General features: G+C 41.7%; 2 protein-coding genes across 2 annotated transcripts; one reads left to right on the forward strand and one right to left on the reverse strand.

Moving 5' to 3' along the window:
• Positions 1 to 1,157: 1,157 nt before the first annotated feature.
• Positions 1,158 to 17,045, reverse strand: LOC127762666 (formin-like protein 7). The gene is made up of 26 exons (XM_052287136.1): positions 16,594 to 17,045; positions 15,440 to 16,140; positions 15,025 to 15,243; positions 12,783 to 14,944; positions 12,576 to 12,696; positions 12,412 to 12,483; positions 12,073 to 12,171; positions 11,902 to 11,943; positions 11,475 to 11,555; positions 11,316 to 11,366; positions 11,145 to 11,226; positions 10,647 to 10,741; positions 9,975 to 10,046; positions 9,780 to 9,896; positions 8,874 to 8,942; positions 8,718 to 8,784; positions 8,086 to 8,237; positions 4,246 to 4,536; positions 3,549 to 3,966; positions 3,261 to 3,455; positions 2,938 to 3,163; positions 2,589 to 2,811; positions 2,384 to 2,461; positions 2,046 to 2,106; positions 1,756 to 1,943; positions 1,158 to 1,629 (listed from the first exon to the last, which is right to left on the reverse strand). The coding sequence occupies exons 1-26, from the start codon at positions 16,664 to 16,666 to the stop codon at positions 1,501 to 1,503; spliced, it is 6,084 nt and encodes a 2,027-aa protein (XP_052143096.1). The 5' UTR covers positions 16,667 to 17,045; the 3' UTR covers positions 1,158 to 1,500.
• Positions 17,046 to 19,078: 2,033 nt separating this feature from the next.
• On the forward strand, positions 19,079 to 25,753 carry LOC127763521 (uncharacterized). The gene is made up of 11 exons (XM_052288252.1): positions 19,079 to 19,620; positions 20,011 to 20,125; positions 20,542 to 20,652; positions 20,759 to 20,931; positions 21,030 to 21,356; positions 21,460 to 21,585; positions 22,210 to 23,520; positions 23,618 to 23,779; positions 23,946 to 24,669; positions 24,755 to 24,848; positions 25,221 to 25,753. Exons 1-11 carry the CDS (start codon positions 19,369 to 19,371, stop codon positions 25,378 to 25,380), a joined length of 3,555 nt encoding a protein of 1,184 aa, XP_052144212.1. The 5' UTR covers positions 19,079 to 19,368; the 3' UTR covers positions 25,381 to 25,753.
• The last annotated feature ends 746 nt before the right edge of the window (positions 25,754 to 26,499 follow it).

The following is a 26,499-nucleotide window of genomic DNA, read 5'->3' on the forward strand; positions in this document are numbered from 1 at the left end:
TGTATATAAAAGTTCTATTCACAAATTAATTTTAGTTTCCAAATATGCCGTTTCGTTTATTCCGCGAATAAGAGAAACAATGGCTCCGGATGGTGGAAGGTTGTGGTTGATTGAGATATATAGAAAATTGATTTGATTAATTGAAATAAATTATTTTAGTATATTCTAGAAGCTTCTTTGTCCATCAAATGACTACAAACCGCACCATATCTTTACTATTATAAAAATTGAAGATGTTTTTATGGTATTTTGGTACGTCATCCATATTAGAGTCGGTTTTTAATTAAGTTCTTTCATTTTTTAAATACATATCCGTATTTGAGTTAGAATTTTAAGCTTGTTTCCTTTTGGAAGTATAAAAGGAGTTGTATAAGAGATCTTTTGAAAAACTCGCATGCTAACTTGAGATGAAATACATACTCTTAATTGAAGCTCATGGTTTTCTAAAAAAAATATCCAAGCGAGTTCCCACAGTGAATTTTACCCTAGCTAAACCGTATAACAATGATAAAATTAAAATAGCAATTACCCATTGCAACACATGGACATTTTTTTATAATATATAATATTGTAAATAGTATACTACAAATATAATGACAGTTTAGTTTTACGGGCACCGTTAAAATTGTCAATTAAGAGAACGGGGTATAGGAAAAACAGAGAAATAGAAAAAATACGTAAAAACACATAAATGATTATTTGATTGGACCGCAGGAAAAAAAAAGAAAGATAAAGATTCAAAGAAAACTTCCCATGAGATTCTACCTCATGTCAAATTTTCTCCAAAACTTTTCATAGGAATTTCATAAGATTTGATACGATTCATTTCTTCGATAGAAAGGGCTTTAAAAAAATATTCTATAGGAATAAAATCTTTCGAAAATTTTTATGAATTTGGGCCTCGCTGGGAAAGTATCCTATCCTCCAGTGACGTGCAGTCGTTCGCCTCTGCATTTGTATACACACACTTGTGTGGTGGCATCCGCAGTGGCCAACATGAACAAGTAGGCATCAGATACGTGTTCACCTTACACTCCTGACGTAGACACATCATAGCAATACACACACAGAAATGGCTGTGCTCTCGACAGAAGCATCGCGATTTCTCAGTCAGAAAGTTCCCCTGTTCAGTCACTAGCACAGCGGAAACGTTACGATTCAGGCTATTGTCGAAATATTTATGACTCAGATTATCCCGGGGCACAAATCAAAAGGAAGAGCGTTATTCCACATTTGACAAAAGAGAAAAGGGAGAGAGCTACACGGCACGAACAGACTTGTCCTGGCCAAAACATCTTGTGAATGTGATGATGATGATGATGATTTCACCAAACAATTCGACACCCCAACTCAAAAGGAAACGACGATGACCAGTTTTCTTATTCTAAATTGCCCACTAAACTTTTGTATATCATTGGCCCTAGCTGGCCGCTTTGCCACCACCAAACTCCCCCGAAATCCTCGTGTCATCTCATCCTCAGGGGGATGGGAATAAATGATTTAAGATGAGTTCTTGAGAACCCACTCAACCAGGGTGGAGACGCCGAATCCGGTGGCCGCCCGCTTCTTGTCGTTCCACACTGGCCCGGCCATGTCAATGTGCATCCACTGCACCTTCTCATCCACAAACTGCAAATACAAGCATGAGGCTCCATTAGCATGTCACTGCTTACAACTTTATTCAAATGTGCCTACCTAGAGCATGTGGCTGTGTGTTTTGCTTGAATTTCATTCATAATAAAGTGGTAAATTTACCTGTTTCAGGAAGAGTGCAGCAGTAATAGAACCACCCTGCCGGCCACCAGTGTTAACCATGTCAGCAACACCAGACTTCATCGACTCCCAGTAGCTTTCCTCGAGTGGCATTCTCCAGAACTTCTCTCCTGATATCTCAGATGCCGCAGCAACTTCCTTAGCTAGTTCATCACTTGGCGTGAAAATTCCTGCACAAAATATTCATTTAAGCAAGCAGCAATCAAAGGAATACACTAATCTATTCACTTAATGGAGAAGATTGCAAGTGATATGTGATTGGTTAATCTTACCAGCAATGCTAGGCCCAAGTGCAACGACACATGCACCAGTAAGTGTTGCCAGATCAATAATCTACATTTGACATTTAAAGATAAGTCAGTACCTCAAACTAGATTCGTGAGGGACATCAGGCCATAAGATAAATCACATTTCCATAAAAAGGGCCTAGAAATAAATAGCATACAACTATGCTAGGGTGATGAGCTGAGTATCAGCATTATAACTAAAACCAACAATGCCAATAAAATATCTTGCACTAAGGTTTAATTTATAGAGAAATCATCAAAGCATTAAAAAAAATCAGATTGGTAATCATATGGACAGAACATGACACTATAAAAGTCATTACCTTGTCAACACCTTGATTACAAGCGTACACCAAAGCATCAGCAAGTGTAAGCCTTCCCTCCGCATCAGTGTTATTTACCTGAAGAAAAATAAATACAGATGAATACATAAGCAAACGCATTTTTTCACACTATCACTGATTTATGTTAATGAATCATGATTCCTAGTCTTCTACAATCATACGCATTGTATCACAACAAACATACCTCAATAGTCTTCCCGTTAGAAGCAGTCACAATGTCACCAGGTCTCATGCCTGTGCCACTAATCATGTTTTCACAAGCAGCAACAATAAAATGAACCTCTACTCCAGGGGGCTTGATTTGGCCCAAAGCTTTTGCTGCACCAAAAACTGCTGCAGAGCCTCCCATGTCAAACTTCATCAGCTCAATACTGCAGCCTGGTCCAGTCTTAATGTTGTAGCCACCACTGCAAAAAAATCGGTTAATCAATTGTAAGAACCAACAATTATCCATATAAAAGATGGCATATTTATGTTACACAATGATGTATGTTACTGCAATAGTTCACAAAATATGCATATGTTTCACAAACCTGTCAAAAGTTAGACCCTTCCCAACAATGGCCAGCTTTCTCTTGGCATTCCCACCAGGTGGTTTGTAGCACAAGTGGATGAAGTGGGGAGGATTCGCAGAAGCTGCAGCAACTCCCAAGTAGGAGCCCATCTTTAACTCTTTACATTTCTCCACATCTAATATTGTCGCAGTGAATACATCACTGTATGTAGAAGCAATGTTTGATGCCTCCTCGGCAAGCACAGCTGGATAAAGGAGATGAGTGAGTAGTGAAATAAGAAAACATCAGAATGGCATCTATGGAGGAGATCCACTGTTTGGCGTTTAACAAAAGAAATATACCAGGAGTAAGAACATTTGCAGGTGAGTTCACAAGTTCTTTCCCGAATATCACACCCGAGGAGAGATCATTGGCATACTTAAGTTTCTGGTCAACCTCTGGACCAGAACCAAATCCGATAAGATCTACTTGTTTAAGATGCACCTTCTTCGACTCCGACTTGTATCTGCTGTCCTCGTGCAGCCCAAGCACAGTTCCTGCAATCCAGATACAGATAAAATTCAGCATCAAGCCAATGCATCCCACAAGATCACAACAATTCCATGAAAGGAGCATCAAGATCACACTACCTGAAGCAATTGCTGCCGCAGCAGTCAGCTTAAAATTTTCCTGGATCCCACCCACTGAAGCAAAAACAATAGCCGCGCTGCTAGCTTGAGCAGACTTGGCAACTGACGCGACGGATTCGCCGATGCCCTTGCAAGCCGTTGTGGTGGAGGGGGCGTTCTGCCCAAGGCCGATCAGACCCACCCTCTTGAAACCCTGCCCCGGGAGGCGGAGCACCACTGATTGCCCGGCTTTGCCGGTGAAATCCTCCTCCGCCGATGCCTCCGACAGGAGGCCGCCGAGCTGGCCGTCGAGCTTCTTCAACACCGCATTCTCGAATTTGGAGTCTGATCCTTTGACCAGATCATTCTCTGTCACTGCGATTGCGAGGATGTCTCCCTTCCATTCGGAGAATTCGACGTCTTTAGCAGCAAATGAAACCTGAAAAAAAAAAAACAGTAGTGCACAGATTGAGACTGAGCTCACTTGCAACATCGGCAAATCTAAACAAAGATGCAAACGTAGTTTGCGTAGGAGATCACTAGTTCGATCTCGATCTAGCAGCTCGAGAGATTCGATAGCGAGTCGTGATCAAGTCAACCAAATATAGCAGCTTCATTTTACCACACAGATGGGGAGTTCAGGAATCTGCAACAATCCTAAGCACCAAGCAAGCGACTGAACCTGAAATTGAACCCGAACCCCATCCCGAACACGCACCTGCGGCGGCTCGACGGCGTTGGGCTTGGTGAGCCCGAGCGCGGGGCCCGCGGAGGCGGCGGCGGCGGCGGTGTGTCCCATCCTAGCGCGGTGGCCGAGGGCGACGGCTGCTGCACCGTACGACGACGACGACGGCAGCGACGGGCGAGAGGCGGCGAGCGCCGCGCGGGGTAACCGGCGCAGCAGGCGCGGCGGCGCGCGGCGGACGAGGAGGCGCGATGCGGCGGCGACGGCGGCGGCGGAGGTGGATGCGGCGGTGGCCATGGACGCGGAGGCGGAGGTGGATATATACTAGCCGTCCGATCCGAACCGCCCTTGTATGCGTCACCCGAAAGGATACGACTCCGGGAAAAACTCCACGCACCCCGAGGTCAACACTTGTTTTCTGTTACGCCCACTGACATGTGGGGCCCGGAGGAGTAGGGGGCTAGGGGCCCTCTTGTCATTGTCAGTTGGCGATAAGAGGATAGTAGCTTGGGTTTCGGGGATGAGGAGGAGACCGTAGTGTACGGTGGCGTAGAGCTCTACTCCGTAGTATTTTTTTTTTAAAAAAAGGAAAACTAGCGTAGAGCTCTAGGATGATGAGAGTTTGTTTGAATTTATCGATTGGGGTTCGGTTTTATGGGAAAGTGTGGAAATCCGGTGATCGATTCGGGGAGGGACCAAGCTCGAAGAACAAACTGAAGAACTGAGCCGCGAGAAGAAAGGGGACTCTCGAGAGGGAAGAGGTTCCCCTGACTTTGAGGTACTAATATGTGAGTCCAGGAGATAGATGGTCCACATGTCAGTGACACAAGTTAGAGAAAAGTAAGTTAGATGAGCTTAATCCCTCTTGAAAGTCACTAAGGACAGAATTAGAACAAAATGAATGAAAATATCTCTTGTTTAATTTATGGGATTGTCTATAGATCATTTGACAGGAAACCCCCTTACAAATCTTGCAAATTTTGGACCACCCGATTGCTTTAAGATTCGTGCAGGCAACCAAACCATAAAAATCCTCTCTCCTCTCCCGATTCCTCACACCACCGCTCCTCAGCACTTCTAAAAATCCTCTCTCCTCTCCCGATTCCTCACGCCGCCGCTCCTCAGCGCTTCCGCCCCGCCTCCGCCATCGCCACCGCCGCCTGAGCACGCCACCGCCCGGCCTCGCCGGCTGGCCGAAAGGTGTCAACGGCGTCGGCGAGGCCTCCGGGCCGGCCCCTTCACCCTCCCCCTCCCTCTCCTCTCCTTTGCCTCAAGCCAGCGGCGGCGAGCTGTCTGTTGTCTTCCCTGTCGCCGGCGGGGCGCCACCACCAGCCGCCTCCTCCTACCACTCTTTCCGCTTTGCCCCCGCCGCTCGCTCCCGACCCGGCGGCTACGGCGCCGCCGCCGCTGCCTCGCCGCCCGCCCCGATCCGCCGCCCACCGTCGGGCTGCTGCCTCCCACAGCCATTCCTCTAAAGCCGGTGAACTCCCCCTCTTCCCCCTCCCCTCCCTCCCTCCCACCCCCACCCCACCGCGGGACCCTAATTCGTCGGCCCTCTGCCGGATTTTGGGTTCGCTGGCGCAGGAGAAGAAGAGGTGGACGCCAGAGTTGGAGAAGAAGAGCATGAATCATGAAGCACATCCAGTGATCCAAAATTTGTAAAATTTGAGGTTCTATTTTCTGTCAACAGAAGTTTAGCATTTCCGTTAATTTTTTTTTACTTTGGATCGAGTTTAAGCTAATGAAAATGTCTAAGTTTACATTGAAAATAGATGAGTTACAACTAAAAATTTTCTTTACTGGGTTCCTTGGCACGCCTGCATATACTCTAGCTTTGCCCCTAGAAGTCGCACATTGATTTTGTTAGCTACGAGAGCTTATAACTCCTTGCAAGTTGCACATAACATAAGAATTCATGGAAAAATAACATGTGTTTCTAAGGTTACATGGAGTAGTTGTTCTTTTTTTTTCCTTTGATATTCGTATGTTAGTAGCATCACGGTGATAGAGTAGTGGGCGCATGGCTTCATCTAGCAGGGTTTAAATCCTAGTGCTCATGAGTTTTATGCATATACACAGTTATGTTTAACTATTTGTCTTACTAAAAAAGGGGAAATTACAAAAATCACCCCAAAAATCTTTGATATTCCACTCCATAAGACATTTTATTGTAAATACCCATCCTACTTAGTTTTATTGGTAAAACCACCTCATTGCACACATGCTTAACCGAATAAGTCAGTTAACGCTGATGTAGAACCACCATAGGTTACGGAGGTCAATCTTGTCATAGTATTTACATTAGATTTATTCTTATATATTTCATTGATTTCTTTCTTTTTTTCTTGGCATATAGCAAAACTCAGTGCAACAATTTTAAAGCTCTCATTAGCTATTCTATATATCGAATCTCATAAAGAGTGTTAAGACTATACTCTTATAAGTATTAATTTTATGTAAAAAAAATATATTGACGGCTCACAATTTATGAAAACATATTGATTCGGTTATGCATGTGTGCACTGTGGTGGTTTGCAACAAAACTGAGTAGAGGGTGGGCATTTGCAACAAAATGACTTATGATGTGGTTTGCAACAAAACCGAGTAGTGGGCGGGCATTTGCAACAAAATGACTTATGGCGTGGAATGTCAAACTTCAGACTTCTGTGGTGGTTTTACAATTTTCCCTATTAAAAAATAGTAAATTGTATTTGCACCAGGTAAAACGCACCATGTTTCACTTTATACCAGGTTTAACATATACCTTCACTTTGCACTACATTGTCTTGAAATAAATTTCACTTGACACTATCATCAAACCATAAAAAATAATGAAATTTTATAATATCTAAAAGCAATGTTGTCAAACATAGTTTAAAATTAAGAAGTTTCATATGTTTTACTCATATTTCGATATTCCCTGATACAAAGTGAAAATATGTGTTAAACCTAGTGCGAAACAAAACAAGGTTTACTCTACCGGGTGAAAAGTCAAACAAGGTGTATATACTCTACCTGGTACAAAGTACAATTTACTCTTAAAATGATATATAACTATTATTAAATATGTTTTAAGCATGACTTATATTTTTATTTTATAGTTGCATAAAAAATAAATAAGATGAATGATTAAAATTCAAAAGTAAACAGTGTCGAACATTAAAAATAGGAGGGAGTACCGACCAAGCATGTGATTCACAGTTTGATGGATTATGATCGATTCATAGCACCTGACAACATAACTGATAAGGTTCAGAGCATTTGTCTATCCTTCCAGACAAGGAGGAAAAAACAAGATACAAGCTGCCTGTTCCACAGCTCCAGCCAGATGAATGAATGATCAAATGGCCACACATTCCATTTGGAAAAATATTGTTTTATTTGTTCTACTTACAGTGTTATACATCGTAATGCACAAAAGCATCTCTACAAATGTACATATTTTGCGGGCACAAACATTGCAAAATTTGTTCAGCACCAGGGAACCAGTGAGTTGCATAGCTGCACTTTCCTATGTACAGTAAGAACCACTGAACCAGTGAAGCTGTATCTGTATTGCTGTATAGTCTATCTGCTAAGTAAACTGTCATTAGCACTACATAGTGAGCTTATATTTGTCTTTCTCCCTCTGTCTGCAGGGCAAAACTGTAAGAACCAATAGTAATCCAAGCATATAGGGAGTAACTTCCATTGATGTACCTGTCATATGTGCTAATTTTCTTCACCTCCAATTTCACATGGTTAGAAGCTTCGAATAAACCGCTACAAAATTTTCTGCCGTACTGTCCTTGGTCATGAAGCTAAGGCCGCAATATGAAACGGCAAGAAATCAACGACAATGCATACTTTGCCAACTCATCAGACCAAAATTCATGGCTCCAGCAAATCCTCCTTGTGAGCTGCTGCTTTCACTTTCTCCTTTTCTGCTTCCATCTGGGCCCTTTTCTTCTCCAGCTCCATCTGTCTGAGGTTCTCGGCATGGGCACGCTCGAACGTTTTCACGAAGCCTAGCAAAGTAGAGACAACTGTCCACATAAAAAGGTCAGGAAATCATATAGCTGCTGCAGATATCCAAAAGCTAACTGGTATTAATCTGAAGATTTGGTGGATGCAACAATTCTAGTATCTATCATGGCAATACAAGTTCACTAAGGAACAAAGCACACAAAGAACAGCAGCAATTTGGATGATTCTGGTAAAACCACCAGGGACCCCCAGAATTGTATGCCCCTTCTTAGTTTGATTGTACAACCCCAAAAATGGCAATACTCAATTACTCCTAAGTTATCCAATTGTGACAGGTCATACCATGGAAAGAGGAATGCAGTGCCCTCTGTCTGAAACATGATGACTAACTCAATTATCATAGCACCTTTCGTCACATGCCTTGCATATAAATACACGTTTCCCATTCCCTTTTGTATCAGACCCACTTATCTTTGCTTTGTACATTTTGTAGAGTAGTTAGGAATAATAATTAAGCCTTATATATAAAAATAAAATACCTTGTTCAAATGGACACCGCACTGGATCTTCACCAAAATAATGTGCTAGAGAATCTGCACTTTTCCCCTGAAAATAAAATAACAAAAACTTAGTACAAATACATGTTAGAAGACGTATGCAGCAAGGTAATGAAACTATTTATAGTCTTTGCATACCGCAGTACTGTAAAGAAAAGCTAACGATCTTCCTTCAGCTTGAGCATCAGCAAGAAATTCCTTCAATTTCTGAAACGAAAGCTCTTTTGAGTATTAGTATTACAGTTAATAATATACTAACAGCAAAACATTGTGCAATGATAGTCAACTAAATGACTAACTGTTTCAGTTATGGGTGTCGTCATGTTTGTTCTTATCCATCCTTTTATGACAATTTGCAAACTATTAATAGAATATACTCCCTCAATTCCAAAATATAAGCATTTCTAGGTTTTTTTAGCAAATACCAAGGTTAAGGGAAAAGATTCCCTTTCAGTCACCTCAGTGGTCAAATTTTGATTTTTGAATCGCTTAGATTCGTCTCCTAAGCACCTGATTGGCTAAAAATGTATGGATTTCCATGGAATCAGTGTCCCATAAAATGCTTATATTGAGGCACACATTTTGAACCCTAGAAATACTTATATTTTGGAACGGAGGGAGTATCTATAAAGCCTATGTACTGATGAAGTACAAAACTGCAAAACTGCAATCAAGTGTTATGGTTTCCATAATCTAATAATACAAATGGAGCAGTAAGGACTAAATTGTTGATTCATGTTCATTCCCTTTAGTATGGCAAAGGTCTCTGATCACCTTTTACTTTTCACATTTTGTCACTATCCCTATTGTAGTGTAACTCGGAATCTTTGATGATGAGTTTTACATAAGAAGAATACTTTGAGAAACATGAAATTATATTTATAATTTCCAGTTCCAACAACTACATCCACAAGGAGGCAACAGAGAATCAATGGGGGAAGTTGGAGAACCAAATACCATGCACCATTTTCTCGATTGTAATCAGCGAAAATAAATGAGAAATTTCTGCTCATATGACTAACAATAAAATCTCAGGCAACCGACCTTGTAAAATATCTCAGACCCTGGACCATCCTTTTCAGATGTTGTCAATTCCTGCTCAACCTTTTCCAGTCCCTTTGTTATCGCTTGCATTTCTTCCGCCAACTCTTTCAATTGAATCTGTGATTCACCACCACACTATAAGCAAGCAAAACAAAGCCAACGTGGATCTAGCGTTAATTAATATATCTAAGTTACCTTTGATGCAGGTTCTAAATATGTGAGGTCCTTGTTAAAATCAAGAACTTCAGGAAGCTTGTCAGAAAGAACCTGCGAGCGCAATAAACTTTGAGAAAGAGTTCATGAAAGTGCATACTTATCTGAGCTTGCCACAAAAGTATCAACTTCATGACAAAATATCAATGCAAATATACTGGTTATAAAAGCAACCAGTCCAAACTTACAGACGCAGATTCATATCTACTTTCGTCATATGCTCTTGTTCCCTTTTTTTGAGAAAGACTGATATGATATTTGAAACATGGGAATAAAGGGAAGATGAAAAAAAAGGGCAATACAGTCACTGCTGTCCTGCTCACAGCTGAATGCAAATTTTTAATGAGAAACCACTGTATGCAGTTGGTCAATGTACTGTTTCTAAATGGAAAAAGGGAGCTTTTAGTTTTAGATAATCTTTCTCTTCCTACTGTAATGAACAACCATCAATAATACAATCACAATGATACTATTTAGACATACCCTTGATAGATCCCTTCTCTAGGTCTAACTCATAAGAAATTTAGTATGTGGAACTTCTATTGCTATGCACCAGTAAATTCCCGCAAAACGAGCAATGCTTTCATAACTATGTGGTTCAGTGACACTTCAAAACACAAAAAACGATGGGATTACTGAAATTAAATGCCATACCTTGCATAAATAATGCATGAGAGTCATCCTATTATTACGTGCCCGAATATCAATGAGTTTAAGAAGGCTATCCAATCTAAATCCAACAGCCGACCCTGAAAAACAGGTGTTTGTGAGAAAAATATGAAGGATATAATCAACAGTTTGCTATCAATTTCATGTGGTTAAGAGAGATGATGGTTCAGGACATAATAGCTATGGTGAAATTGAACATGCTGTTTTGAAATAAGAGCGCAGGAATTGCAGTTGTAAGGTCTTCTTCCTGTCCATAAATCCTAGCTACATCTTCACCCGTGACAATTGTTAAATGCTCGAATTTTGTTTTAACCAACATTTTCTATGATATGAAAAAAATGATTTATTGGAAAAAATAGAACAAGATTTTTTTTTTTTTAAAAAAAGAGAAACCATGTGCACTGTATTTCTTCATGTTGGAAGATCAATTTGCAAAAATCATATCGTAAACATATCAATCTTAGACCATACTTAATTACTCACCCCTTGCAGTTCCTTGGTTTAATGCATTTCCCAACGAAAGAATTGTTTGCATCACTCGCTTAAGCTTAACAGAGTTCCTAACCTGTCCAAATAACATTATATAACAGCATGTTTAAACTCGTCAAACGGGAAAAGGTTGAGGACTTGAGGTCATATTATATAACAGTGTACCTCTTCAGCAACAGAATTGATAGTATTCAAGCTGTTTTTCAGATCTGCAACCTGAAAGAATGCACAGAATTACTCGGCAAAAAAATTAAACTCTACTTATCTATCAGAACAGTTACACAAGTTCACTGGGGAAAAAAATGATGCAAATATTCTGCTGACCTGTGTAAGAAACTTAATCTTAAAGGATAAGATTCTCAGTTTTGACTCCACTCTTGGGACTTTCATCATTTCCAAGAAGAACTACAATTACAGAAGCAAGTCAGATCAAGCCTTTGTGTTCATGCATGAGATTAAGCAAAAAATTAATAGTATAACTGCTGGTACAGGCTAAGCAATAAACAAGCTATATATACATAACATGGCACCGGGAAAATGCTGAAAAAAATGATCATCTTATTAGCTACTCCACTACATAACTTCCAAGAAACATCCAAACATGACTGGGTGAGATAGTTGGTTGTATGATCTCCCACTAAGATTGTGTATATCTTGGGATGAACTATGAAATTCATTATTATTTACATAGTTACCAAAAAAACAAAGCTCATCACCAACAAAAGATCAAGTAGAAAAGATTATTAGTGACCTGTTCACATTTCCCTAGGTTCTCTTTGTTGCCTGTAAACCCCTGAAAAAGTAGGAGGAAAAACCTGAATCAATTAGCAGAATACAGGAAAAATTCCACTGGAACAGACGCAGTAAGAATTTCAAGAGTCCAATGATATTTCAAAGAGCAATCTGCTGAGTAGATATATACTTTGAGTAGTTCCATTTCTTCCTTAGTTGGACAGAACTTTATTAGATAATCTACTTGATCACCATCAACAATGGAATCGTCAAGTGCAAGCACTGAGCTCTGAAAAAAAAGGAACCACTATTATCAACAGAAACCACTAGTTCAGTACAGCTGCCAAATACTTTATGCTCAGTAACAGTTGCAACAATAGGTAACTAATATAACCCAAACCAGGTTTAGGAAGTGGCATTAGTAAGATTAGCTATTCTAGTCTATCAGCAAGGGTATGCATCAACTATGCCAGATTACTTTTACTTTTCAAGAGCCATATCCCTTCAACAAAATTGTTTAGTTCGTTACCATCAGATCTGGTAATGGCATCTTAATGTTTCTCAGCATAATTTCACAATTCTTTGAGCGCTGAAGGTCAATCTGCAGAAGAAAAGGTTAATCTTATTTACTTTTCACTTGAATTTTCTCACTGCTTGTGAATATTTGCAGTAAGGAATGTGAAGTATAAGTACCAAAAGAACTTTTTCTTGTTTCGCTGCAACAGAAGGACGTTGGCGTGCCCGTTTCTCCTCCATGTTTGGCATGGCTACCGAGAAAAGACTTTCAAGTTCCGAAATATCTATCTCTGGGGTTCTGGTGAAGACATAAATGAACTAACATGTTATAGTGCTACCATTAGCATTTACCTGGAAAATAATGGCATAAAATGTTTGGAATACCTTGATGCTTCATCAGACTTCTGTGTTTCAGCCCATAAGCTTCCCTGTGTAGCTCTTGACACTTTCACCCAGTGCAACGGCTTCAATGGTGTCCTCTTAGATGACTGGTTGGGCCGCAAACTTCTAGGACTTCTGGACCGGGCTGTGCTACGGTCCTTTGCGCCAAATGAGAATGTAGGAGGTGGGGGAGGAGATGAACTGACAACATTACCCTTACTTGGCAAAGAGTTCGAGGAATTCTTAGGAGGTGGGCCTGGTGGAGGTGGTGGTGGCCAGGTTATCATTTGCTCTTGTGAAGGTTTGCTGGCCCCAACTAGCTTCGGAGGAGGCAATGGGGGTGCAGGTGGTGCTGATGGTGCAGAAGTGACATGAGATGACCTGGAATACAGTGGTGGGGGAGGTGGGGGACGAGGGGCTGCCACATCATTTCCTTTCCTTGAGGATGGCAATGAAGAAACCAATGAGCTAGTTTGAGATGGAGGAGGGGGTGGCGGTGGAATTCTTTTACTTGTGGATGGAAATGAAGAAACCAAAGAGTTAGTTTGAGATGCAGGAGGTGGTGGTGGAATGGGCCGTGTTTGCATCCCTGGAACCATTGGAGGAGGTGGAGGTGGAGGTGGCGGTGGAACAGCTGGTGCTTGCTGCCCTGGAGCTGCTGGAGGAGGTGGCGATGGGGTGGGTGGTGTTTTCATCCCTGGAATCATTGGAGGAGGTGGAGGTGGCGGCGGTGGTGGAACAGGCGATGCTTGCAGCCCTGGTACTGCTGAAGGAGGTTGCGGCGGTGGTTGCGGAGGAGAAAATGATGATACGGGAAATGGTGGGGGTGGGGGTGGCGGCGGCGGAGGGGGTGGAGCTGGAGATTGGCCTCTCTTTAGCGGTGCAGAAACCACAGATGAAGTAGATGAATATATCGAGTTTGAAATCAATGTTGGTTGTATTGGCGGTGGAGGTGGTGGGAGTGCAGGCTGAGTTGGTGCAGCCTTTTCTTTAGTGCTTGCTACCTCTTTACCATATGACAAAGGACACATCACAGTAGATGGTTTTAGAGGGGGTGGCAGTGGCGGCGGCAGGGGTGGGGATGCTGCAGTTGAAATTGAAATTAATGAGGTCCGAGTGTCTGAAGTCAGAGGCATTGCAGGCAAAGCTTCTGGGACATATGTTCTTGTACTGCTAGATTCCTTTTCTATGGACAATAGAGAATCTGATGACAATGCAGTGACACTGGAAGCTCTAGAAAATTCAGGTGGAAACTTCTCAAGGTTTTCACAGGAAGGTTCTTGAGATTTAACCAGCTCTTCATTTCTTGCAAGAGCTAGTGGAGAGGCTGATGATTCTGGAGGTTGTGAAGGGGAGGGCATGATCGATCTAAGGGAAACGCTGATTATACTTGTACTAGTATTTATGGGTAAAATGGGGGAAACAGGGGCTAATGAGACAGTGGGCGGCGGAGGAGGAAGAGGCGGAGGTGTGCACAAAGCTATCAAGGATGCGGTCGATGCTGAATTATTTACGGTAAGAGGTGAAGGTTCTTGGTTTACTGGAGTTTGTGAACCAGAGTTCTCAGCTGATTTTGACGCTGACTGTGCTGGTGCAATTTGCACTGCAGAATCTATCAGTCCCTGTGGCTGAACTGGTGAGGACGGTGCTTGGGGTATTACCGTGCTTGAAGGTAGTGCCATTGATGAAGCACTGGTCTTTGGCATCTTAACCTTAGTAGGTGACAACAGCACCGATGGAGGCCTTGTTCGTGAAGGAGCTACTTCTATTGTTTGTATTTTGGATGGAACTTCAGCTGAGGTTGAATGTAGGGGATCTTGTTGAAGTTCAGTGCAACCAACCATAACATAGTCATCTGTTAACTTCAAAACAAGCGAAGACGAGCTTTCACCAGAGAGACTATCAAAGTCAAGTTCTTCTTTAGTATCGAAGAAAGTCTCGGACCCATCAGCAGGAGATTCATCTATATTTCCTTGAGAAGTGGATGATGCTTTTCGTTGAGGTATGTGAAGCGAAGTATTCTTCTTCCCATCCAACCAGTCTAAATGGTTGAATATATCAAGCACCTTAGCAAACTCTTCAATACCAAGTCCTTGTTTCTCTTGATGACTAACCGGCTCTGTTGTGATGTGTGAAGTAGTTGCATCCATATCAGAGAAAATAACCTAACATAATAGAAGGTGTATTTAAAAATCCATGTATAAACAGAAATATGCTAATTTGCCACTTGGTATAAAACACTTGCCTCAGCTCGAAAATCTTTAGGGAATTGGTCTTGTGTGTTCCATAAAATGTCTATTTGGTCACGATTAAGCATCAATATGTTTGACCTGATGAAACCTGTATTGAACATGATCCGGAATACCATGTCCTCACGATCCAGATCCTCATACAGATTGATACATTCTAGGACAACATCCCCTTGGACATGACATTGAAGGTTTATTTTCACCAGTTCATCTGCCTAAGATCATAAATGGTTAGTTCAATTTCATGAAGGTTAGACCAGAAATTGTACAAACTTCAAATATAATCAACATAGAACCCTATTAATGATACAGCGAAGTAGTTTTAGCTATACGAATGCTGCAACGTACGTCACAACGCGTCCACTTCAAAACAACCACAATGCAAGACCAGGGAAAAGACAAGGCAATTACCTGTGAATAGAAACGGACAACGTTGCTTCTCTTTGGAGTCGAAAAAAGAACTTTAGGAGTCTGATCAGTAGGCATAAGCGGATCTGGGCCATATATCCTGAATATTGGACGGAAACCACCTTGACCATGAAAATCTGGAACCATCCTCAAAATCACAGAATCTAACGTCAGGGCTCTATCAGCTGGAGGCCACTCAGGCACGACATTCCTCATCGAAACATAGCGCAAGTATCTCAATTGCGACGGCATGGGATTCAGAGGTGAAAACATCTCCAAGAGCTCTACTGGCGATTGCTTGTAAAGCATATCCAGTGTTTTCTGCTCATCAGAATACTGTCCCAGGTATATCAGGAGAGCAGCTAACATGAAAGCCAGAATAGGCCAGCATCCTTGTTCACAGTGCATTATCAGAAAGTTACGCTGACCCAAAGAGAGCCAGCTTTCGCTCGACTTCAAGATGCAGTGGACCATTTCCATGGTGAGAAGTGGACACCCCTCATAGTGGCCAGGGTAGTCCAGGACGGTCATACCATACTCAGATAAAATGTGATATATGGGGCTTTCTTCATCTCGAATGCCGAAATTCGAGATCATGAATGAATGATCACCAAAATTATCTAGAAGATGTGCTGCAACACCTCTTATGTGGGCTTCAAAATGGTCTTCTTCCATCTCTTTCATGGAGAAGCAATGATCAAAAACTGAAATAGATAAAAGCTACATGTGTCAAGCATCCTCAGGACCTCGGCTCTATTTTGAGTTCTTTTATCTTCACACAGTTAACTAATGAACAGATAACGAAAGTATGAAACAGTTCTTTTGGAATATAACACAACTTTTTAGGGAGAATATAACATAACTGAAACGATTAACCATTCAAATTGCAATAAACAGACAAAAACACAAATCTTCCACCACTACATTACGTATAACTCTCATGGCCCTAAAAGTCTCTAATCCATATTGTGATACACTATACTACCAACACTTCAGAAGTGCCAAATCTTAATTCAACTATGCTTAAATTAGCAGCCTATCCATATCAATCAAGCTGAAACCTTTTCAAAAGAGAAGCTAGGTTGGATGAATCTGTCCATGGTAAACTTGGCAAGCAACATAAGTCATGGCAGTGCAAAAGGAAATACTTCCATTACCGTATATGTTGTCCGTGATTAGAAGCAACCCATCGGGCGGTTTCTTGAAGAAGAACTTCCGGAACAGCGCCATGGCGCAACCAAATCAAGAGCTCCAATCTGCGAACCAATCAGCGGGAAATCCAAGAACTCCCGACCCGTAGCGACGGATTTGGGTCACCAACTTGCAATCCACCCCAAGAAGACGCTTTTTTTTTAGAACTCCACTTTAGAAAATGCTCCGCCTTTGAGGATTCGGGCAGCTAGTTGCAGCACTAGAATATAAATATCGCGGAAGGAAACAAAAAAAAAAAAAAGAAACGCTCGAAAGCTCCGAGCAATCTTGTTGCGGTGAGCTCCTAATTAGATTAGGGCCTTGGAATCGAAGCGCACGGAGAAAAGGTGGTCGCTTTTGTTGATTCTAGGTGGCGATATGGGAAATGGCGAGAGGAGGAGGAGGAGGAAGAGGAGAAGAAACTCAAGGAAGCAGGAAGACGAAGCATTGGGCGTTTGACTAAATTTAATTATTTTTAGGCGCAGCTGTTAATCTGCTCTTTACTCTACCCCTTTCTTCTAAGAATTTATTATTATTATTTCTCCCATTTTTTTATTTGGCTTGTCTATGAAAAAAATTGTGCTTGGTTTCAAAATAAGTATTTTAGGTCAACTTCATGGAAAACCTACCCAACCTGACAATCTTTACTGATGGTCAATGTGCTTGTCCAAAAAATCTTGAACTTTTTTTTAAAAAAAAAAGCAAATATAATGGTGCAGTAAATTACATTTTAGGAAGGTTTTGCATGATAAATCTGCTTACTGTTTGTTTTAATTGTAACATTAGTTATTAGAAAAAAAAAAGTCAGTTTCATCCTCCTGGGGAGAGCAAGCTAAGCATCCGTTGCTTTCGCAATTGTTCCCTTTCAGATTTCGTTTTTGGCTTTTTTGTGCTGGCTGCTGGGTTCTCTATTTTCTTTTTTAAGGGTTCTCTAATTTCTACGCCAATTAACGTGACTAGGATGATTTTGTTAACAGAAAAGGAAGATGATTAGAGAGTGAGTCACGGTGATTTGGGGGATCCGGGTGGGGGCGGCGGTTGGTAGTTAGCATCTGCCGCCAATTTCAGAACAAGCCACATGCTCTTCAGTCCTTCACCCTGAGCTTGTACTATTAATCCTGTAAAAACCAAATTCACCTGAAGGTTTCAACCGAGCTGCAAGAGATTAGATTAAAAAAAAGAGAGAGCTTTACAGAATCTTTGTATCTCCTAGCAAAAGAAAAAGAAAATCTCTGATCCTAAACTCTGCAGTGAGATAGTTTTCATGTGCTGGATCTTGATCTTGACTCATATTAGGAAGCATTGACACTTTGACAGTAATCTTTATCAAGGCAGCTGGGAGCTGGAGCTTAAGATGGCCGGTGGCCGGTGTATGACAGCAACAATGATCATGAGACTTGAGAGTAGTTATTAGTATTAACTAATTGTAGCCTGCTTCAGTAAGCTTGTGCTGCGCCCAAAGGGGTTGGAAGCACGTCACCTGTCTGCAATCTGCAATGGATTTCTTTTTTCCTTTGGCATCTTCTCAAGCTTCCTACTACTACTCCGTACTAGCACAGGAAAAAAGCATATATGTAATTTGTTTCTTTGTGGTTGCTGATTGCTACCTGCATCAGAGTTGTTTGGTTTCCCGTGGCCAGCAGTCACCGACAAGTCGACGGCGAGTCGCCGGCGTCCACCATCAAAAGGGACATGCATGCAGTGATGCAAGAATGCATCGAAGATTCAGAAATTCAGGATCAGATTGTTTCTTTTCTTCAGACTAGTCACCTACGGTTTACTATTGCTCCCAGCTAGTATGACCGATTAAACCGTGACTACAGAGCAAGCAAGAATAATTCTGTAGGTAATATTTTACGTATGTATCATTTGTGGTTTAAAAGCCTATATGAAAAAAATAGAAAATAATAAAAATCTTCAAAATCACCTTAAAATTTAAATTTTGGCTAACGAGAGCGGATGAAAGACTCTTCTGTCACGAAGAACTGCATCGTTTCGCCAAATACTAATAATACACAATAATAGTAATTTATAAGTAAATTTTTGATATATGTGTTGTTAGCAATTCAAATGTCATTGTTGGAAAATAAACTTCGATTAAAAAATTAACTTTAAAATTAGATTTTAAAAATTAATTTTTGGCATTAGCTGATGCGAGGAGACGATGACGACTGCAGAATAGCTCACCTTCTTCTTCTTCTTCTTCATGGGCAGCGCGTACAAAATCGGAGCTGATTGCCTGACTGTCTCTTTGTCTCCACCGAGAACGACAAGGTCGCGCTCCAATCCAGCGTTGCCAACATGGGTTGATGCGTCAGGTTGGACGAATCCCCAACCCCAACCCATCTGGACACTAGACTATTTTGTCTCCCTCTCAACCGTCGCTTTCTCCGGCGACACTCCGGCCGCCGCCGCGGCGGCGCTGCGGTTGAGCTCCGGCCGCCATCGTGGGGGGAGAGCTTCCAAAACCGAAACCAATCCAACGGCCCATATCAGTCCATAACCCAATCCGTTCAATCCCAGCCGTCCATCCGTACAAGCCACGTCGGTTATAAACCCCACCACCTCCCACTCTCACCTCTTCGCCTCTCTCTCTCTCTCTCTCTCTCTCTCGCCCACCAAATGCCGAGGCGAAAAATCACACTATCCAATCCCAAAATCGATCGAAGCCGCAGGTTTTAATCCGAGAAATTGCCCCGAAAATCCGGTGATCCTCCGATCCGTGCGAGCGCGAAAACCCTATGATGGGGGAGGCGGAGGAGGGGCTGATGCACAGGAGGATTGAGTTCCACGCGGCGAGGAGGCCGCCGCGTGCGGTGGAGGGGGCGGGAGGGAGGTTTTGGGTGGAGATCCTGAGCCCGGATGCCGATAAGGCGGCGGTGGTGGCGGCGGCGAGGAGCGAGGGGCTGGTCAGGGGGTTGGAGAAGGGGGAGGGTAGCGGGGGTGGGATCGACCCGGAGCTTCGCGTCGCGAGGATGTACTTGCGGAGAATTGTGAGTGTGTAAGCCTGCAATTTTTCGTTTCACATTTTGTTGAATCTAGGTAGCATAGTATATACATGTAGGGTAGGTGGTTTTAGTTGTTGCAGTTCAGATTATTAGAGGGGTTTTGGTTTACGAATAGAATCAGTAATTATAAGATACATTTTATGAATTTTCCTTCAGAAATGCTGGTTTGTTGTTCTGTAATGAAAAAAATATATTCACGTTTAACTGTATTATGTTTTGTTTAGAATACATTTTGGAATAGTTATGCGCAAAAATTTGCATCCGCGTATTGAAGGTCCTTTTTACTGGAGGAATCTGCTCATTCACCTGAAACACGAGGCTTTGCAAGTGAATACTTCACTAAAGATGCCCTATTGCCCTATCTATGTAAAACAGGGAGCTGGCTTGCAAAATTTTGGCAATACCTGCTACCTCAACTCGGTTCTGCAATGCTTGACGTATACCGAGCCGTTCGTGGCCTACTTGCAGAGTGGGGAGCACATGTCCTCATGTAAGTTCATTGCGTCTGGTTGCGATCAGCAATTCAGATACTCTGCATGATATGATGATGTTGTCAATGAAAGTCGAGAGTAGTGAACCATCCTTTGTTGCTGTCTGTGAGCACTCTGCATTTTCTTATCGGATGTTCTATGGTGGTGGTTATCAAATATATTTCCTCTCTCTATAATCAGTCTCGAGGCATCTAGAGCTAGAGCTGCTTCTTATCTATTTGGATTGAACAAAACAGATATAAATTTTAGTTTACATGCCTTGACCAATGTACTATGTCTCATAACCTGTTCTGGAGCAACCTCTGTTTTTTGCGGCTGTATCATTTCCCCAGAGAACAATATAATAACATTTTCTGTTTTCTTGGCAAGCCCTGTTTCTGTAGTTACTTATAATATCACTTTATTATTTTTTAAGGTCGGACTATCGGATTCTGTGCTTTATGTGCTCTTCAAAGACATGTAAATTCTGCTCTACAGTCAACTGGGAAGATATTGAGACCTGTGCACATTGTCAGAAATTTAAGATGTATCCTTTCATATGCTATTGCAAAATAATTGATCCACTTTATTTTGAAAACCGTATCTATCTATAATTTTATTCAACCCTTGTGCAATCTTTAACTGCAAGGTAGGCATTTCTCGTAGTTTCCGCATCTCAAGGCAGGAAGACGCACATGAGCTAATGGTTAGCTTGCTTGAGTCCATGCACAAATGTTGTTTACCTTCTGGTGTACCAAGTGGGTCGCCAAGTGCTTATGAGAAGAGCCTAGTTCACAGAATATTTGGTGGTCTCTTAAGAAGTCAGGTAAATTGCCAAATGCTTAATTAACTTATTACTAGTATAATAGCAAGTAAAACTTTACCCATATGGCCACTGGCTGACTATATCTATATGCATGACAGGTGAGATGCACAACTTGCTCACACTGTTCCAACAAATTTGATCCTTTCCTGGATCTCAGCCTTGAAATTGCCAATGCTGCTACTCTGGTAAAAGCACTTCAACACTTTACTGCGGAAGAGCTACTGGATGGTGGGGAAAAGCAGTACAACTGCGAGCACTGCAGACAGAAAGTAGTAGCCAAGAAGAGGTTTATGATTGAGAAGGCTCCCTCTGTGTTGACAATTCATCTAAAGCGCTTTAGTCCTTTCAACCCTCGTCACAAGATCGACAAAAAAGTGCAGTTTCAACCAACTTTAAATTTAAAGCCATATGTCAGCAATCCTGAGGTATGTAATTTTTAGTGATGTTCTTTTTTTTTTTAACATAAGTTTGGACATGTTTTTAATAAGATTCTCTTTCATGCTCATAGTCCTTAGTTTATGTGTGTAGGGTATGGAGTTCAAATACAGCCTTTATGGTGTTTTGGTTCATGCTGGTTGGAATACACAGTCAGGTCACTATTATTGCTTTGTTCGGACTTCTAGTGGCATATGGCACAATCTTGATGATAACGAGGTTATTCTTTTTTATGTTGTGATGAATTTATTCTTACTGTTTATCATTGACACAACCCTTTTTTACATTAATGCAAGTCACATCCTTGTATTGTACCATATTGCTTTTTTAAAGTTACTCTTTTTTTTTTTTTTGCCTCCATCAACCATGTCTTGTCCAGTGTAATAACAAATACCAGCCAAAATACACCATGTTATATCCAAAAACATTCAATGGTGAAGTCGACCACCTCTATAGTCTATACTTATGTCCCTCACTCTCTGCTCACAAGAGTTCACCTTGTAATATGTCTTCTTAAAATAGTACTAGTACTTTATGAATGCTAGAGAACTTGTTTTGTCAGGCACCTTCTTCGTGCACTATATTATGTAGTGGTCTACAGTCAACTTAAGGGAGGATATGGGGAATGTGTTCACTTTGAGGGATGGAGGGTAATCCTTTTCTTTGGCCTGTTTATGTGTTCATTTTCTGTTGGTGGGATTGGTACACCAAGTTGTAGTTGAGCTGATCTTATGTTAATTCAGTACTTTCTCATCTGCACTCCTGGCATTCTTTATTCAGTTTCTTCCTCTCTTTTTTTTTTATTTTGAAGTTTGTTTTGTTGATATACATTAATACACCCAGGTTTACCAAGTTCGTGAGGCAGATGTGCTGAGGCAGAAAGCATACATGCTATTTTATGTGCGCGACAGAACAAGGAGCTCAGTGATGTACAGTGATAATTGTACTGTTAATTTATCAGTAAATAAAATGATCTCCGAGAAGATCACATGTATGAATGGTTCAATTAAAAAAGATACAGTGGAAACGAAAACACTGAGAGTTCCCTCATTTGTCAAAGAAGATGTGTACTTGAAGAAACAGAACTCAGAAAATGGTCAATCTAGCAATATTAGCAATGCTCCACAGGACCAGTGTTCAAAAAGTCATAGCAACACTGAAGTGCTTGAAGCTGCAGCATCCCCAAACAATGACCCAGCTTCAACACAGAAAGCTTCTTGCATACGTCCAGATACAGCTGCTGTTAACTTGCCCATGAAAACAGAGCAAACAGCTCCAGACAATCGAAGGGAAATAACATCTCCAGCACAAGCTGATGTTTCTGTTCTTCACAATGCAAGTTTCAATCAGAAGTTGTATGAGAAGCAGCTACAGGAGCATCAACTAGAAACTGATGATGCACTTACTGATTCCAGGAAAGATGCCCCTGCTGCCTTGTGCACATATGGTGTTGGGGATGGTTTGTTGGGGAGAAATGGCCAGTCTTCTGAACCTCACATAGGTCCATGCCCTGCTGCTCTTCCTATACACAATGGTGGTGAAGGATTGCTGGGGGCAAATGGCCAGGCATCTGAAGCTCACTCAGGTCCTTGCTCTTCTGCCTTTCCTATACATAATGGTGGCGAAGGATTGTTGGGGGCAAGTGGCCAGTCTTCTGAACCTCACACAGGTCCATGCCCTGCTGCTCTTCCTATACACGATGGTGGTCAAGGATTATTGGGGCCAAATGGCCAGGCTTCTGAACCTCACACAGATTCTTGCCCTGCTGCCTTTCCTATACACAGTGGCGGTGAAGGACTGTTGGGGGCAAATGGTCAGGCTTCTGAACTTCACACAGATCCTTGCCCTGCTGCCTTTCCTATACACAGTGGCGGTGAAGGATTGTTGGGGGCAAATGGTCAGGCTTCTGAACCTCACACAGATCCTTGCCCTGCTGCCTTTCCTATACACAGTGCCGGTGAAGGATTGTTGGGGGCAAATGGCCAGGATTCTGAACATCGAACAGGTCCAATCCCTGCTGCCTTTCCTGTATGGAATGGCACTGATGTAATATTGGAGAAATATGGTCAGGTTTCTGGGCCAGCAGATCCATTTTGCAAGCCAACTCCTACCATAAGTGATACAGTGTCTATTGCACAAATCATCCCAACTGAGGTAACTGTATGATGTTTCCTATTGATCTCTCTCTCTCTTTTTAATTTTTAAACACATTATTAATGTTAATTCTGCTGCTCACATCACAATATGGCAGCATGCTGCTGTTTCTAATGGAACAGTATCTAGTAGTGATGATTTAACTGGCAATACTGAAGCTAACGAGTCATCAGAGTTTGTAAAGAATTATGGCGAACAAGTTATGGTGAGGGATCTTTCTGCAGAGACCTCTGGTGATAGAGCAAATGCAGATGAGCAGGTATTTCCTCTCTACCTTTTATGTTGTTTGCAGATGTATTTTCACCCATGCTGTGGTCCCATATTACAATGGATATACCATGTGTTCTCTGCTGTTCTATGCATGAAAACAGACCTTTTATTCGTATTGGTGCATGTAAGTTTATTTGTTAAAAACTACTTTGCAGACTTCAATGCAGAATAACACACTGGAAGTTGGTAAGGATGTTGCAAAGGACACTGATAATGTGGCAAATGCCAAGGAGCAGGTATTGAACCACCCCTTGGCCGAGCAGGTAAAATCTGAGAAGCAAATATATCCTGGAATTTCTACAACATTGATTTGCTCTGAAGACACAACACAGTTGATAGATAAGAATACAGGCAGTGGCAAATTAAATAAAAAGATGAATTGCAAGTCAAAGAGGCAAGTGAAGTATCCTGCTGTTCGCATGTTTTTTGGGCCCAAACAACTGTTACTGGCATCAGTAAAACTGCACAAGAAAAGGAAACACAAGAGATCCAAAAAACACCATGCACTTTCTGTGCACATTGAAAGCATCATCACTGATCAGCAGACATCAACATCAGAAACTGTTTTCTCAAAGATCATATCACATAAATCCCGTGGACAGAAACGTTCTTGTGCCAGTGCAAGTTCTGAGGATGGCACTCAGCTGTTCAACAAGAAACAGCATATCGAAGGAACCACCAACAGTGTTCCCATGGACAACAACGATACAAAACTTGCTAGCGCTGACAGCAACGATGCAAAACTTGCTAGCGCCGAGCTACCAAGCTCATGTACAAACTCTCTGGTGAACCAGACTGATTCAAGAAACAATGTAAATGCAAATGAGAGAGGCCCCTGGCATTTTAATCTCCTCACAAGGGGTTTAAGAGAAATTACTGGTTAACATCTCTTCGCAAGAAATTTCTCATTTTCCATCCTGCTGTCAACACTAGAAATTTATAACTCATTGTTTTGTTTTTGCAGTGCCACGTTGGGATGACACTGAGATTAAAAATACGAAGGAAACAGAGATACTACATCCAAGGACTAGAAGCATCGGCTATGTGCTAGATGAATGGTAAGCCTGTTAACTGCAGTTAAATTTCTTTCTGATGGTGATGTTGGATGTCTCAATTCTCTTGATGCTGAAATTCGGAAAATCCTCCACCCATACCAAATCTTTGCTAAACTTCTAAGTAATATACGAACAACTGGCAGGAACATAACACCGGTTCCTAGGTCCGACTTGAACTAATTTTAGAATCCTACTAGAATATGCAACCAGCAGCAGATTCTTCTTTGCTGTGACTAAGATCTGAGATGAATATAAAGCCCTCTTCTTTTTTTGTATATATCTCGGTTTTCCTCTTGCCTGTTTGTTATCCTTGAAACTGTCTTATTCGGAAGATAAACATGATCCTTAACAAGATGCACCTAATCGTTGTGTCAGGGACGAGGAGTATGATCGCGGCAAGAGAAAGATCAGGAAACCAAAGCATGGCTTCAGTGGGCCGAACCCTTTCCAGGAGACGGCCAACATCAGATCACGGCAGAGGATGAGACTACAGTCTGACCAGACCAAATCTGGGAACCAGCCTCTCAGGATATAATTGATATACTGGAGCAGCAACCTGTTGTTGTATCCTTCAGTTTTGGAACAGTAACTACTTCTCTAGTAGAACTATTATCCTCCCCATGTTTTTTTTTTTCAGTTATGTGTAGTGTCATCAGAAAGTAAGATTTAGGCCTCATGGCTCAGTCATTTGTCTGATTGATTAGCCGAGGAACGAAGTGGACTCTTGTTTGTTGTCCCATTTCTGTCGAGCTTATCATGCCAATTCTTTTTTACGTCAATGCATTCACACGTGTTATTCATCCCGGTCCATTCGCACAATAACCGAGCAATTAAAAGTCGTGATTTCTGATCTGTGACTTGTATTCTGCATCAACAAAATTCAGTAAAAACTGCAAACTTTGCCAAACCGGTCTGTGTAGCCATTGTGAGGCTCAGTAAGCACGCCATCACGACCGTCAGATCGTGAGCGAACGGTGTTGATTGCCAATTTCCGGACTTCCCCTGAAAACGCGGGACTCGCACCCAAAATGCCCAATATTACGTACGTGTAATAGTTAGCCCGAAAATGATTGGAAGAATAATTTGCGATCCAATTTATTGCGGTGAAGAGGGTGAGGCGCACCGAGTTAAGGTGGCTCACGCGTTCGCTGTGATGACGGTTTTACTGGCGCGACCGACCGGACCGGACCCAACGCGCGCACCCAACTACCAAACGCCGGCGATCTCTTGCAGGCAATCCATTATCCATGCGAGGCTGCATCTACCGCATCAGTTTGGTCATCGATCTTCAGAAAGATGTACAAGTCTGATTCAATGCATATCAAACCAGCAAAGTTAAAATAAGCTTGACATTCAGAATTCCAGATATACATACTCCAAATATCTGAATGCCGCATGCATCTATTGTTAACCTATGCTAGCTGCAAATTAAGGGTCTATTTAGATTCCCTGCTAAAATTTTATACCCCGTCACATCGAATATATAGTATTAAATATAAACGAAAAAAATAACTAATTACACAGATTGCGTGTAAATTGTGAGATGAATCTTTTAAACCTAATTGCGCTATGATTTGATAATGTGGTGCTACAGTAAACATTTGCTAATGACGGATTAATTAGGCTTAATAAATTTGTCTCGCGGTTTATATAC

Source organism: Oryza glaberrima, chromosome 2 (assembly GCF_000147395.1).
Source record: "Oryza glaberrima chromosome 2, OglaRS2, whole genome shotgun sequence".
Lineage (NCBI taxonomy): Eukaryota > Viridiplantae > Streptophyta > Magnoliopsida > Poales > Poaceae > Oryza > Oryza glaberrima.